The sequence below is a fragment of the Falco punctatus genome (genome assembly GCF_963210335.1).
Source record: "Falco punctatus genome assembly, chromosome: 1".
Lineage (NCBI taxonomy): Eukaryota > Metazoa > Chordata > Aves > Falconiformes > Falconidae > Falco > Falco punctatus.
This window is the reverse complement of record NC_137580.1, coordinates 22,834,484-22,850,700: the sequence shown is the minus strand read 5'-3', so window position 1 is coordinate 22,850,700 and position 16,217 is coordinate 22,834,484. Positions and strand designations below refer to the sequence as shown.

The 16,217-nt window shown below is 38.2% G+C and overlaps 1 protein-coding gene across 6 annotated transcripts in view; it reads left to right on the top strand.

The window, feature by feature from the left end:
• The window catches only part of ANK2 (ankyrin 2), a 395,080-nt gene that overhangs the window by 69,924 nt on the left and 308,939 nt on the right, over window positions 1-16,217 (top strand). For 3 of the 6 annotated variants that reach the window (XM_080373625.1, XM_080373624.1, XM_080373626.1), the window contains exon 2: window positions 3,684-3,742. The exons of the other annotated variants lie outside the window; for them this stretch is intronic. In XM_080373625.1, coding sequence (XP_080229751.1) covers window positions 3,722-3,742 — 21 coding nt within the window. In that variant the 5' untranslated portion in view covers window positions 3,684-3,721. The remainder of the gene's footprint in view (window positions 1-3,683; window positions 3,743-16,217) is intronic. 6 annotated transcript variants of the gene reach the window in all.

Here is a 16,217-nt window from a genome sequence, read left to right as displayed (position 1 = left end):
ATAGCAGAGATAGAAGAACCTAGGAGCAGCGAGCAACACCTGTCTTCGAGCAAGTGTGCCTTCAGCTTGACCTTGGCTTGGTGTTCCTTGAAGGAAGCAGCTGAGATGCCAAATGAAGTCTAACAGCTCACTTCCTATATCTGCACTAAACTGATTCCTGAATCAGTACAGTCTCAGATGACTTGGGTTGTGAAGGTGCAAAATGAAGGATGTTACATGAAAGAAAAGGTATGGGATTCATTATTTGTGTATGACTCGCCTCGTTTGGAGTCTGTCTGATGGTGGTTTCCTGCATAACTACTTTTCGCTGATAAAAGAGAAATGTACACCTCATCTGAGTGGAATGCTTGTGATCTGCAGCTAGAATGCACAAAAGACAGCTGAAGTACGTGCATTCTTGATGATTACTCTTAATGCACAACAAGGGATGCTTGTCTTGATTTCATCTCTTCTGGTATAAGCTCCAGGCAATTGAATCAGCGTAACGCTTGCCAAATAGCAAAGGACAAAAATATTTTTTCCCACAGAAATAAGCTTTAGCTGTATTACTTGAAGTTCAATGTGTACTTTTTGTACGGGGCTTCCCATCTTTTTAAATTGCAAAGACAACGCTGCAAAAAAAGTCACTGAAGTCTTTATTATCACTTAAAATTGCCTGTGGAATGGATGTATGGGTATTAATAACAAACAACTGCAGGAAAACTAGCAGTGAGAGTGCCTGTGGTAAACAGGATTCACTTGTTTTCTTGCTAACCTTGAGAAGTATGCTTCCTCTTAAAAGGGGAAGGGGTAAAAAACAAAATCAAACCTAAAAACTGTCATGCTTAAGCAGATAGTTCTAGTCAGATGGCAATAATAGCATTGAGTTGTCATTTTAAGAATAAAAATATGTAGTAGTACATTTTAAATCCAGCTAAGTATATCTTGTAGTTAAAGCACAATAGTGTTATACATTCTGAAATGGGCTTGTACCCTGGCAAAGTATGAATTGTAGCTGGCAGTTAATTTCTCTTAAAAAAGGTTAAACATGTACATGCATTTGGACTAGAGAACCAAAATTTTCTGCTTTAGAAGAGGATTATGATATGTATTCTGCCAGGGGAAAAAAAGTGTTCATTCAGAGGCATCAGAGAGTAGGCTGACAGGAGGTGGGAGTAGCAGAACTTGTGCAGTAGATGTCTGAATTTGGCAGTGATCTAAAATTCAGTCTAAAATAAAGTTAGTTGAGTACAGACAGAATTAATGTTGAGCCTGTACACTCTGTTCAGTGTGAGCACATAATGTGAAAAAGTAAAATTTCCATCTGAAATTTTTCAGAAAGCTTGGGCAAGCATAATGCTGCAAAGTATGGTGTTATGATTCAAAGAAATTCAGATGAGTTTTTGATTGAATATGAAAGCTATTTAGTTGTTATGGGTTTCACCTATGTTTCTTATAATTTTCAAATTGTGGTATCAGTTAAGAAAAGATCTGAAAAGCCAACATATGGCAAAAGTGGTGGTATGGATGCCATATGAAATATTTTTCTTTTCAGAATCAGTGCTTGTAAGGATGTATTTTGAGTAGTTTAAGGCTCATCTAAGACAATCCTACTTTTTGTAGTGTTGTAAACTTTAAGAATTATTTTCGGTTTCAGTATATAAAAGAAGTAGCAATAAATGCAATGCAATCATAGAAGAGGGATAGATGATGTGTGGATGGGAGAAATGAGTTGCAATTCATTTGAGATTTGCAGATGTTGTGACACCTGTGGTGGTTTGCCCTGGCCCCTGCTATAGGGTATGGAGAAGAACAGGTGCCACCACCTAGATTTGAGCAAAGATACTTCTGCCCGCACAATCGTGATGGGCACCTGAGGCCAGTTCCAGGCTGTGCTGGTGTGTTTCCCATCTGGGTCCTCAGCCTCTGGGCAAGTGCTTCTGGGTGAGAAGGGGAGGACAGGAGCTCTAGGAGGTTCTGAACTCATGGCTACCTGGTCTAGAAAGAAAGGTTTTGTTGAAGACAGATGCAGTGTATAACGACATAGAAAACCATATTTCTGTGGAAGAGGACTGTGATCTTGTCACGCATACACTGCTCTCGCTGCTCTCACTGCTCCTGACCAGATGGTGTAGATTTGTTACCGGTTTTGGGAGCTTACATGTACTGTTGCTCCAATGTCTTCAAGATAAAACTTGAATTTAGAACTCTTTGCTGGGATTTCACCTAACAATTGATAAAACCCTTACAGCTCTTCCTCCCAGGAATATATGTTTATATGACTGTTTCAGGTTTTGATTCTCAGATGTGATTTTAGTCCTTTTCGCTTAGGCAAAAAGCCTGAAAGACATGAGCCTCATAAAGCAAGGCAGCAAACAAAATTTTAAAACAAAGAAATTCAAGCCTCTTTATACTAACACCAGCTTTATGAGTTTGTGAACCAACTCACCATTTTGACTTGTTGGAGGCAGGAGCCTGGTGGGATTCCTGCTTAGCAAATTATGTGTGCTGGACAATCTGTCTTTGTCATTGTTGTTATATATTGCTTGCTAGTGTTGCCAAGTACATTTTGAAAGCTCTCTGTTCTGTTACAGAAATTGTGCTTTAACTTGCAGTCATCTCTAAAAGTGCTTTAGGATGGTAATTAATGCTCTAAGTAACCAAAACTGTTTCTATACAGTGCAGGGAATTACAGGACTGCAAAATGGATCATTTGTTGTATCATTTGGACAGATATGAAGTACAGATCTAATCCCTTGTGATATCCTCAATTTAATCCCTTAAGGATTACAAATTTTGGCTGTTTCTGGGTGTTTAGTTGATTATTGTTAAGAATTTGAAGTTTGGATGTGAAAAGCCATGAATGCAACCGTTCCTTTCTAAAAAGCACAGTAAAAGCAAGAAAAGAGCATCAGCTCATGAAATGGTTTTGATGGCTTGAGAGGAAAGCCGGGGGGTGGTGGTGGTGCGGGAGGGGAGTAAACAGGATGAAATTATGCAGTAGTGAATTAATAAAGACGCAAGCATTGTTGACAGCAAGCTTTTATCTACTTTCTCGTTAGTAACTAGTTCCTCAGAAAGGCAGTGGTACCTGCTGTTACAGGGCATTGTTTAATCTCTAAAGCCATGAGAGACTAATGACAGAACTGAGAAGGAACTGAGTGGTTAAAATATGGATGGATCCTGTGGAGATTGGCAGGAAAGCTGTACCTGAGTTCATAGAACTATTCTCACTAAAGTCTTATGGCTTGCTGTCCTCTCTTCTGTCTGCTCAAATAACTTTTCTTGCCCGTAGCTGTTAGGAAGTTGCACAAATTTCTGTACTGAAGACCACGCTGCGGTACTTGCGTTGAATGTTTTATATTTCCATTACTGCAACTGCAATTATGACTTTTCCCAGAGTAAATACAGAAAATGTGGAAATCTAATTATTGAGGGCATCAAGTAGCTTTTATTTGAAAATCATTTACTGGGGAGGAAAAAAGCAATAATAAGAAAAAAATCCTTAAATTCAATTACTGAATGCTTAGCTGAAGCAAAGTGGAAACATGTCATCTAAACAAATAATATAACCAAAACACATTACCTTACTAGCCTTACCTAATTTATAAGTACCGAAAACTTACTGGAGTGGAGAGCAAGGTATGTATTCATGATAGATTTGAGAACATGGGAAATTAATGTGTTTTTCCTTTTCTTTTTAGGTAAGTAACTGAAGGGGACATGAAGAATTGACATTTAAATGGCCAGCATGTTGCAAAAGGTATTTCACTCTAGATTGAAGAGGAATGCATGAGTAATTCATTTGAGTAAATATTTAATGCATATTTTCCTCTAAAAAAATTGATTAAAGCTTTTGTTCACGGAATGATTGAAAGAAGTAAAAATCAGCAAGATTGTTGGTGTTCATGCTATCCTTGACATCAGCATCTAATGGGAAACTGGATACCATTCTCTTTGCTTTTTATCAATGTAACCCATGCCAGCTGACCAAATACCAACCTGTGTGAGTCTTTCTACCTCTCTGGTTCGCAGTGGTGCTATTGAGCATGCAGGTAAAGTGTTTGTGGTGCTTTGCTTGCAGGTCACAGGTTATTTAAAGTTAACACACGCTGCACCATGCAGTAGTGGAAAGCAGCTGTGGGCAGGGGCTGTTGAGCTTTGCTTGCTGTCCCTATACAGAGGTGTAATCCTCCTTCACTATCAAACAACATCTGGACTGGCAGGAGGTCCTTACAGTGTCATTGTAGGGAAAAGAACCTGTTTTTAGCTAATTGGCTAAAACTATTTTGTTTACTATAAAAGTATAAGAAATATTAACATGATGAATAGAATATGTAAGTATCATGCTTGGAACCTTTATCTGCCTCAGAATTTTCCTGAGTCAGATGAGATATTGCTAATTTTGCTGTCGGTCACTAGAAAGTTCGTTTTAGATGCTGATCATAAGCTTGATAGATGGTGTCACATCTGATTTCTAAGAGATGATGTCGTCATGTAACTTTGAGAAAGCTAAACCAGTATCCGATCTCTAAACAGCCACTTCCTTGCCAGCCAGATGGTTATGTAGGTATGCAAGGGCTTATCGTGCACTGGGAACCAGTATCTGTAAATATGCTGCTAAAAAAACTCTTGAGCTTCTGCTGGTGACACCCACACATAAGCTTCAAAGCACACCCTGCTGTATTTTCTTTACAATAGTTGTCCTACCAATTCTTTTTTTTTTCTTTTTTAAATTACTGATGATCAATTATAATTTTATGGAATGTTTGTTGTCAAATGTGGTAGTCTGTGAAATCCATCGGGATAGTACGGGCTGATGGGAAAGCAATGGTTACATGGAGTAATTCCAGTTAATATCTGTTAGGGATGGTAATGCAGAATTATTTGGAAGAATCTTCAGAAAAGCTGGTTAAAAAAAAAAGAATTCTGTCTTATAAAAATATCAGTGTTTCCTAATTATTCCCATTTGAATGAAAGCTATACTACTAAATATTTTTGACAGAAGAGTGGAAAGAGGAAGACAGGCCTTTGGATTAAGGAGTGTGTCTAGGATACAGAAGATAAACTCAATTTCTGATTTCACTAAGGCAGAACTGAGGTTTAACTCTGAATTTCCTATTTCTGAAAAGATTACGGAAACTACTGGGTTTTTGGTTGTTCTCCTTCCCTAGATTTTGAGTTAAAAACCCCAAAACTATATTGGATGCAAAAAATTAAGTGTTGCCTGGCAAGATTTTCAGCTGAAAAATTCTGACTGGCTTTGCCTTTTGTAGACTTTCCATTATTGGCTGCATGTAACTTTATAATCTTTTTCTGCTCTTCTTCCTGATATTTCTTTCTCTCTACTGGGATTTTACTGACACAGAAATGTCATGGAGAAACAAAGCCTCACCTGAAGCTGATTCAGTTAACTGGAGTTTGGGAATATTTAATCTTAAAAAAAAAAAAAAAAAAAAGAATCTCTACAACTAAAACTTTGATTGCACTTTAAGTGTGAAGTATTTTGAAAGATGGGGTATAAATGTGTTGCAGCTAAGCAAGAAAATAAATCAGCCCTTTCCTTTCCTGAAACTTACTGTAGTTTTACTAGTTCAGAGACCCTTCTGAGCAGAAGTGGCTAAATCAACATGTGAAAGGTAGTAATGGTAGAGCCCTGCTTATTATCAGTGAATAAATGCCTTTGTGGGAATTAAAATTTCTTTTAAGTCCCCAGAGAATGCCACAACATTGTTTTAGTCTTTTAAGAGGAATTGCTTGGCTAGCATTAAAACAAAATCCTGCTAATTGTGTCCGCTTTAGAATTATTTTTCAATTTGAGCAGCTAAACATTAAGGAAACCTCCAGTTATGAATTGGAAGCAAACTTTCAGTAACTTGGGAGCGATGGGTGGAGCCTGCAGGTCAGTGTAGTTGTTTCTTTCTGAAAGTGGTGATCTGATCACCCCAAATCATTCCCTTATTCTTGACATTTATCTTCTCCAGTGTAGGGATGCTGATGTAAGGCCTGAGTGCATGAGTGTTTAAAACTGGTTTCAGGCTGTGAAAGAGCTAGAGTTTCCTCTTCAGAGTTGATCCTTTTGGTAGGCTGAAATGCATCCCACTTAAGGCAGTGGTTCCCCTTTAGTCCGTGACGGGAGCTTAGGATTCATAGTATAGCAGACACACAGCTGCATGAAAAATACAGTGGAGCACAACTTTTGCATTACTGGGATTTTTCTTAAGCAGTTACTTGGAACTAATAAGATCTATGTAAAAAACAGCATTAATTACTTGCTCGCTGGTTTTATGTATCAAACAAAAATATTGGATCTGATGCAATGCTTACAGGAGCACCTCATGTATTTGGTAAGCATAAAATTAATACAAGTTTGTCCCATATAGATTTATGTCTCATGAGTTACATTAAGATACGTGTGGGGAAACGGGTATCATGATATATAAAGATGAAATTAGAGTGATTTGTTTCAGGCAATTTAGTTTATTACATTTGACATGTTAGGTCTCTGAAACATAACTAGAAGGTTCCTCTTGGAAACATGTCAACTCCTGTCTGTCTTAATGATCATCTGCATGTGTTATTACTCCTTCATTTTAACTATGTGCATTATGTCAGAAGCCAGCAGAGACTCTGCTGCTGAGGAATACAGAATTCCTTTATTTTTTATGGGAATAATAATCCAATTTTGTATTATGTCTTTGAAAGTTTTCAGAGGTCATCTCAGTAAACCAGGCATTGTTCTGTGAGCTGCATCATCACCATCCCAAGCAATCTCCCATATGGGTTCTTGAAGTATAGATGCACTTCCTGCTCCACCCCATTTTTGTCTGTTATGTTATATTTTTGTCAAGCCATATACATAAGTTTGAGCTCTCAGTAAAAGATTTTAAACATGATAGGGAGATAGTACAGTTCATTTAGGTTATTGCCAAACAACATGCTAAGATAAGGGATTCTCAAAAGTAGGTCAAAATCCTCTAAGATTTCAGAGTGTCAGTGTTCTGTGGTGATTTTGCCTTGCCTTTTTAAAAACACAAAGCTTCTAGTTTGTATGATTGTAGAGGTACCAGTGGAAATAAGAACTGTGTTCATACGGATTTACCCAGTGCTCCACTGAGTGTTTGTACTGCCTGAAATGAGAGGTAGGTGTTCTTGTCTTCTTTCTCAGAACACTAAAGACTCAGCCATCAGACCTCTCTGTGTGTATATAAATTTTATATCACAGAACAAAATGTGTTTATTTGTCATTGGCAGGTAACAAGGTGGCCAGTGTTGTGCTATGCAGCAGGGAAATGCTGCTCTGTCTTTTACCCTTCAAGCTTCTGATAAATGGCACTTAGTGGGCATGTGGTACGTGCTCTGTCTGCCCAGCTTTCCATGGAGTCAGGCAGCAGAACAGACATCACCCTTTCTTTCCTTTTTTGTCTCTGGCTTGGCTGTTAACAGCCACATTTTTTTTCTGATTGGTGATCTTGAATGAAGCAGTTGGTACAGCACCTGATAAAATAATGAGAGATGTAGTAATTTTATTTTTAAACTGAGTCAACTGGTGGGGTGGTCAACATCCAGCTTCACAAGAGAGTCTGCCTGGAATCTCTTAATGATCATCCTGACGATTTTTCAACATTAGAAAACCAAAAACCTGTATGAATAGTAGCTGAATGGCAAAATCTGCCAGATCTCCTAACTGGGAGATGTTTATTGTGTCTTACTATTTAGATATGATAAAAGAATCTCTTTGCAACAGACTCAAAACAGTTATTCTTTCCAAGTGATGTGGTTTTGTATGTGATATATGTCCAGATAGAAACAGTTACACTGCATTTCTGTTATTCAGGGGCCTATGAAGCTGTTTTTTGAACTTCTCTGAGGAAATAAAACTTATTTCTAATACCATATGTTTAGAAAATGCAGGAATCAATAGATCTCCACTTCTTCATTAGTAAGCTTACACAGGAGTATTGGTATGCAAAGGGGCTACTGTGAGACAAAGAAAAAATATAGAGTTCTGATGAACTCTAAAAGTGGTCAACAGGACAGCAGATCTCACTGGGGTGGCTTTCTGTCTGCTCTACAGGCAAATACTGAGCTCAAGATGCTGAGGAGAACCTGTGGAGTCTACCCTCTGACTTCAAAGTGAAGTAAAGGCAATGTATCGCTTTGAAAACTGGTTTCTAGTTAGGGGCACGAGGGGCAAGCATTTATTCTGGTGAGCAGGAAACATAAGAGTGGAAAAAACCCCTGTATGTATTTCCAAACTGGCTTATATTTTTTTTATACAAATCTGTTGAAGAGTGCTGGAATATAATTATTTGCATTTGCAAATAATGTTTATAAAGCCAAGCAGTGACACTGAAGAACAGGTGAATTCCTGGACAGGATTTACCTTAATTAGTTTTAACTTTTTTTTCCAGATCCACAGCTAGGCAGTAAGAGTTTTCCTGCAGAATGACTTTACAAGATAAATATAAAAGACAACATTTTTTTGCTGTCTTTACATTAAAACTGTTGCCCCTGCCCTGTTTCTTTTTTTTCTTGTTAGGGTGCTTTTATGAATGTATGTATTCCTTTATGAACTAATGCACTATACATATGTTAGTGTGCGACTTCTACATGCTAAGCTTATTCAGCCACTATGATTTTTATTCCACATTAATACCATAATCTCGTCATCCACTGGAAAATATGGTATTAAAAATATGAGTCAGACAGACCTAGTGGGGAAGGAAAAATCATCCATGCAGTTTGATGTCGCAATATATGGGTACAGATTTGCTGGGTCAGCAGTAGTGCAAAGTTCCTGTCAGTGGAATTTATCTGCTGAAAGATCTGTCCTGGGTTCCTAAAGAGACAAGGTACACCTGTGTTTGCTGTGTCTTTTTGTTTTTTGAAACATCCGGCAAATTCTGTAGCTTAGCAGTATACTGTTTGCATTTGTGCCAGTAAGCTTTTAAAGAGTGATTTGGTGATTGCAAGACTCGCTGGAGCTTTGAGATATTTGGGAATTTACTTTTGTTTAATGCTAAGAATATTAAAGAATATGAGGTTACTACAGCAGTAGTCAGTCAGTGTTGATCACTGTAAGCAATGTAGTATCATTTTTTTGGGAAAACTCCATCTCCATGCTTGTTAGATTCAGTTTCTGTGGAACAAAGACTATAATTCTACATGCTAAATTCAGCTAACGTCAATGGAGAGGAGTCAAGTTTTGGAATGGAGCAAAGGGCAAATTTAATTTTGCTTTCTGCTGTGTGTCTGCCTGACTTAAAAGAGTTGGGAAGGAGCTGCGTAATACCTAATCAGTTTAAAACTGACTCATTGGTTAGTCCTGATAACTGGACTTAGAAGCATTGGGAAAGATTTGGTTTACTGGAACAAATACAGATTTGGATCCTGTGCTTTGTTTTGGAGAGCTGAGAATTGTCCATGTTCTACAGCCTGGTTTCATCTGGAGAATTGTGTTGATTAACTGTAGTCTGTAATGGGGTGCTTCAAGTTTTATTTGTCTTCGTTGGAAGGTTTGATTCATAAAGGCTCAGTAACAAACGCAACCCTACTTTTCCTCTTTACTTCAACAAATAGCACAGATCAATTGTTTTACACCACTCAGTTGCTTACTGGGACTGGCGTTGTATCAGGTAATGGTGATCTGTAGTTGTCTGAGGAAAGGAAACTCATTTTTCCACGGTGTGAACAATTGATCATCTTACCAAGTATTTTTGAGCCTGAGATGACCTCTAATCCAAACTGATTCAGAGTACTGTGTCACACACTCTACTGGTGGTATTTTCCTTTAGATAACTTCATTGTCATTTTACTGAAAAAGGCTGTAAGCGGAGGACATGAATACATGTATTAAGATTTTTCCAGTGAGCAATGGACGTTTTAGAACTGTCGGAAGGGTCTTGCATCTGAACCTTACCTTTATTTTATAGTTTTTTTCCTCCTTAAAAAGTGGATGAGCACTTCAGGAGTTTTTTTTCTCTTTGTTAGCATACATTAGAAGTTAAATCGCGTCTTCTGATGTCTGTCTTAAATGCTTTTGTGCACAAACACAAAACATGATGGCAGGGGTGTTGGAATAGATGATTTTTGAAAGCTGCTCCCAGCCCAAACCATTCTATGATTCTCTGAAAAGTCATAGTTTTTGCTGTACTCCTTTCCAGCTGTGTTGCTGTAGCTTAGTATTTATTTTTGTATTGTGTTTAAAAATGGTAGAAAATGTGTATCTTTAAATTCTGTGTAGATATACAGTGACTTTAAGTTGTAACTATTATCTGCCTGTTTGAATTTTCGAAGGAACAAATACTTACATCTGAAAATAACAGCACAGCATTTCACGTTAAATGCTACTTTTGTTGGCAGCTTCAGGGGACATGAAAGTTTAAATGGGCATAATGAATAAATTACCCTTTGACTTCAGAGTTCCTTCAAAACAAGAATGAAATGGTATATGGTGAGTTTGTACTGCTTTTTGCCACCTTGTATTTCTTTGGAGGTATGCAAGAGGCTCATTTTCATCATGATTAATCCATTGTGATCAGGTCTGTGTTGCAGAATGCAAGTAAAAGCTTTTTTTTTTTTTGTCGCAACCAAAATGAGCACGGAGAAGTCATGGTTATATTTTTTTTATCTTCTTGGGATCTGTGACTACAAAACAGGAAAAATTCCAGAGTCTTTACAAAGACCTAAAAATATTTCACTCTTGCTATTGATTTTTACGTGGAATGCTTTCAGATGCTGAGGCAATTAGCAGCTAAGCTAAATGCAACCAAAGAGGGACTGCTCTATCAGAAATTGAAGCTAATGGGCTGTAAAGGCACATGGGATAATTAAAGTGTCCAGCACTAGGTTTGAACCTAGACTGCCACCAGAAGGAGTGGGGAAGCTCGATACATTGGCCCAAGGCTGACTGATGCACTGTGAATGAGTATTAGCTGTTTTAAGACGTTGTGTAGCCATGCTTGAAAATAGAGCTTTCAGTTTAGTAGCTGGGAAGAAAATGGATGCGGAAAGCATCTCTTGCTTGAAGCAGTTACTGTTTAACCAGCAGATTGTACATGGCGTTTCTGTGGCTTATTCTCTTCTGATTTGTTTTCTTCTTTTTTCCTTGGGCATAAAAATAGAAGGAAGGAGCAACTTCAAATAGCTAAGATCTCCCAAAGCAGCTTTGCTTTATTTAAAAAAGAGCCCAAACTATAAATACTAAGGAGGTGTCTGATGAGGTCCTAAACCTTTCCACGGCTCGTTTTCCAGACATAAAGTAAAACCTGCCATGTGAAGCATTGACTGCAAAGAACAACAGGTTGGCTGCCAGTTTTTGGGTTTTTTAAATCTGTCTTAGCCTTTCTGCCAAAATCTTATTTATTGTCTTTTAGTACAAGCATGGCAGTGAAAAGGGCCTTATGTTTTTCCAGTGAAAGAATGGGCAGTTCTTATCAGCCAAATTTTTTACATTCTGTTTATAAACATATGCTGAGAAAACACTTCATACTAATGCAGTTTTTGCAGTTTCCTTATTGTGCCAGAAGAGATGAAAACATAGGTCTGGCCACTTCACAGAGCTACTTTTTAAGGATACTCTCCTTGTTTCAATGTTTCAGATAATTATTGGTTGCTTTACCCCCCCTCCCTTCAAGTTGCAAATCCTTTCATGTATGCCAGTGTATGTCAGGGCATGTTGCTATTTTTTAAAAATGTTTGTAAATGGACAGTTTTGGATGAGGCTTTGTGTTAAGAGGTAAGTAAGAATGGGAAACTGTAAATTTTCTCCAAATAGCCTGACAAATTAATCAGATACCAGTAGGTCTTTGGCATTCTGAATTTCCTTAATGCTCAAACAACAGCAGAGAGCTACCTTGACAACCGGTTCTGCAATTGTACCATAATGCTTATCTAGCGGCATGACAAATTGATGTACCTGTAGCACTGAACAGGTAAGCTCAGAAAATCAAGAAAAGATAACACCTGGTGTCTTTTGGAAGTTGCAATGCAACTATTTTGTACTGTACTTGTCTCCAATTGGTCCCTTCTCTGGTTAGACAAAACCTTCTAGGAGGCAATGCCGCCTCATCTACCCGGTATATTAACTGTTGGCTGGGAGTAAAAGCTGGAACTTGGGTAGTAACATTCTTAAATGAAACATAAATGGAGAGTATTGTTGCCTCTGCTTTTCTCCCTCCATCTTCCTGCGCTATTTCAGGCACAGCTAGAGACTGAGGATGGGTTCAAGTTATACAACTTTGTCAGGGTTTCAAACATCACCAAAGATTTGGGGGTGTCGAAAGGCATCCTTTTAAGCTTGTACCTACCTTTTAAGTGTATTTGTACACTGCAGAAAATTCACTCTTCAGTTTTGAAGTGCCGCTTAAAAATGCACATCTAATCTTCTGTAGATCTGAGTGCTTCATGCATGTTCTCTTCTCTCCAAAGATTGGCTGAATTCAGACAAAATCAATTAGAAGTGGGGTTTGTCTTGGATATAAGTGCTGATGGTAGAAGGTTTCCATTGATACATTTAAGGGTGAACTATGTCAGTCTTATTACTCTTTTTGCTGTGATGGATAGGCTAGGTATTTTCCTTCAGAAAGTATTAGTGGCATGTAGTTAACAATAAAACATTGGCTTCCCTAGACTAATTTTAAATGGCATGAAATAAAAACTAAAAAAAAAACCCCAAACCAAACCTCCAATCTTTTCATCTTTTTAACACTGAACAAGCTGAGGTAAGAAAATATTGCCCCAATGTATATTTTTGGTTAGGAATGCAAAGTTTTTAATCAGCTGTTATATTAGCAATCTGTTTACTCCCTCACAAAATCTATTCTCCATATTTTTTTGGGTATAGAGGAAAGAGGGAAAGGGCTAACATGGTGTATATTTTAGTGAATGCAAACCTACCCCACAGTTTTTTTACCGTAATGCCTATGGTTCAGAGCCCCGCATCACTGCAGAGGTGGGAATGCAAAGGTGGAGGAAGTAGTTTTTATTTCCTTTGTGTACTTGGAGCCTTTTAGCTAAAGAAGCTGATGAAAACTGGCTGCCTCATTGTCTGCTTTTGTTTTGCTCAGACTGTAATGTCACAGCAATTTGTCTCATTAATTTGTAGCCATGAGAACAAATTATGATCTGCTGTAACAGTAATTATATTAACTATAAAGGTCATAAAAATGATGGAGGAAGCTGTGTATTCTAAATATCAAAGCTGTGCAATTAGTATTTTTCCCAAATATTTTTAATTAAAAAGGTGTGTGTATATGTTATATATGTGTGTGTGTATATATATATATACATGTGAGTGGGTATAGAATGTGGAAGTGTACGTTAAATAGAACAAAGACCATATTCATGGTTTGAGATTAGCAAACCTTAATGAATTTCTATGAATTCTCACAGGGGAGTCACCTGATGCAGTTGAGTTAAAGCACTGGGATAAAATCCTGCACAGTAGTAGGTAATAGACACTTTCTGCTACATTTTAATTCTTTTCTTTAGCACTTAAATATCCATTTTTCAGGTGGGGAACTGGGTACTTTCTGAAGACTCTGTTAAGCTTTGTTTGGAAGAGATTTTCAAGTGAGTGCGAATAGTGGAATTAAAGCAAAACAACTAAGCCATGCCTTTTGAGCAATGCAAAACTTAGGTCAGTGGTTGTGAAGTTGCTGAGAACCTACAGCTGCGCCTTCTGATCGCTTGCAGATGAATGTGAGATAATGTGCAGTAGAAGTTGCTGGGGTCCACATTTAGTAACCGCTCAAGGAAAGCAGTCAATGATTTTTGGACCAGCCCATTAGACTTCGAAAACTTTAAATGGAGTAGGAGCTGGAAAACCTGGATTTTGCCTTGTGTTAAGAATTGGACTGAAACAAAAAGTCTGATGTAGGATCCTTTATAAATATTGTTCAACACTGGACAGCTGTCCTAAAATGTTTCAGAAACAGAGTAACAGAAACTGGCCGAGGAACGTTAGCACCATCCAGGAGAGCACAGGTGGTGGTTTTGGAGGAGAAGGAAGGAATGATCCTGCCATTTAGGAAAAGGTTAACACCAGAGTATGTGACGGTTTTATTTACATTTCCCTGTTAGGACGCTTAGCTGGGAGCTGCCATTTGCTCTGTATCTTCTCACAACTGCAACAGGAATTTGTCTGTCTGAAGATTACGACCTCTGATGCGGCCAGAAATTTACAAAACATGCTACTTTGTTCTCATTCCTCTTTCTGTTTTATTAGCTGCTGGTTTTAAAATCACTTTAGTGGTAGTGATAGCCTTGAAACTGTAAATACACTATTAATTGATGAACTGTTGCTTGCTTTATTCTTCAGACAGTCTGAAAGCACACAATCTAATAAACTTTGTCAGGGTGTTCAGATCTTAACCGCATTTGTCATCTGAGAGAGCTGTGTTTCAAGATGAGACCCAAGGGTCTGTGTTTCTCAGTGTCGTCTTCTCAATAATATCCGCAGCTTGCTGCTTGGGGAAGAGTAAGAGCAGGGCAAGCATATCTGCTACTTCCCCTGAATAATCTCCCAGCCTCCAGCTGTTTTTGGCTCAGGGGATTTCCTGAGCTGGATATTGTCTCTGTGTATTTAATAACCCTCAGTAGTTATCTCTTTCACAAACTTATGCCTCATTGAGCTGAGGTAAACCCCTTCCATCTTGCTAAATGAAGGGAAATTCCTGCCACCACCTCTGTTCCCACCGTTGGGCTGGGACATGCAAAGCCTACTGTCTTAGAATATAGGATGTGTTCTTAAATTCAGGGAGGGGAAATACAAAGTTTAAAAAGAAAAATAGTGATTTTAAAGAATATGGGTAGTTATTGCTGCAGTTGAAGTATTGTGCTGAATATAGGCATATGATCAAGAACAAAACCAGAACGCTAAAAAAAGAACACCGTATACCAAAACCAGAAATCCTTGTACAAATGACTAGGCATTCAAGTCTTTGCAGTAGCTGACTGTCTTGTCAGTTCTCTTGCTCTCGTAAGTATGGCTTTATTTATAAAATATTAGCTTTCAAAAGGAACCCATCAGGAAATGAATAGCTTTGTAGTCACAGCTGGATTTAAAAAGTGAAGATAAAATAGCAAGCTCTTACTGAGGCACTCCATCCATTTTTGTGTGCTGAATGATGTGGGAGTTTTGTGAAAAACTTACTGATTCAGTAACACAAGAAATTAATGTAATCTATTTTCTGATTTTTGCCATTACATGTTGTTTCCTGTCTTTCATTTCAAATATTGGGAGAAAAAAAATATTTTGTTGGTAGCTTCCTGATTTTAAAATAACTTTGTTAAACTAAGTAGAAACTTAGAAAATGCTTCAAAAGTGGGGGACAGAACCTTGTGTCACTGGAGCCAAAGCAATTCCCTTTAGGTAGGTTCCCTGGCCAGATAGGACTCCTGAGCAGTACAGCACAGCTTTCTTCCATCTGCTCTAACAGTACACCCGGGAGTGCCGGCATGCTTCCACCCAGTTTTTGAGCTGTCTGGGATAAGACAGGAACTGTACACCAGTTTGGGTTGTAGGAGAACGTTTGGTAGCATCTCTGAGTGGATATAACTTATTCTTCTCACTTACTGCCCTGTCCTGGTCCTCACACTTTCCCTGTGCATTTTTCCTTTTGTTCTCTTCCTCTTCAGCCCTTCACATGCAGGGTGGTCCTGTCCTTTTCTTTGATGTGTAGCATATGGCAGGAGTACTGAGAAACACCATCTTCCTCCTGCTCTCCTCTGCTGGAGCCACGAGAAGCACTTGCCAGCTGTGTGCCCTGCTTGCAAGGGGCAACACACAGCGACAGTGCAAGTATGGTTCAATAGTTAGCACAGATGATGCCAAATGCAAACTGAATCTTACACAATGTTATTATTAACCTTTAAAAGCCTGTTTAAAGAAGTGGCAAAATGGTGACAAAGTGCTCATTTCGAAGTGTATCCAGAACTAGTGATGAGTAGCGCTATACAGAGGAAAGATCTGTAATGTTAAATGTAACCTGTATTTTTAGAAGCTTGTGTCTTGCTCAGTTTTGGATGAATTTTCATGGAGATAGCAGAAAGCTTATCCCTGACGTGACAGCCTGTTTTTTAAGTCTGTGCTTCAAAGCATGAATATTCTAGAGGTTTTCAGCAAAATGATGGTAAGAATTTTCTTAAAATAATCTGTTCTGCACACGCTTTTTTTTTTTTTTTTTTTTTAATATGGCTAGACTGTCAGCCTGAGAGAGACTCTAAGTACTGAA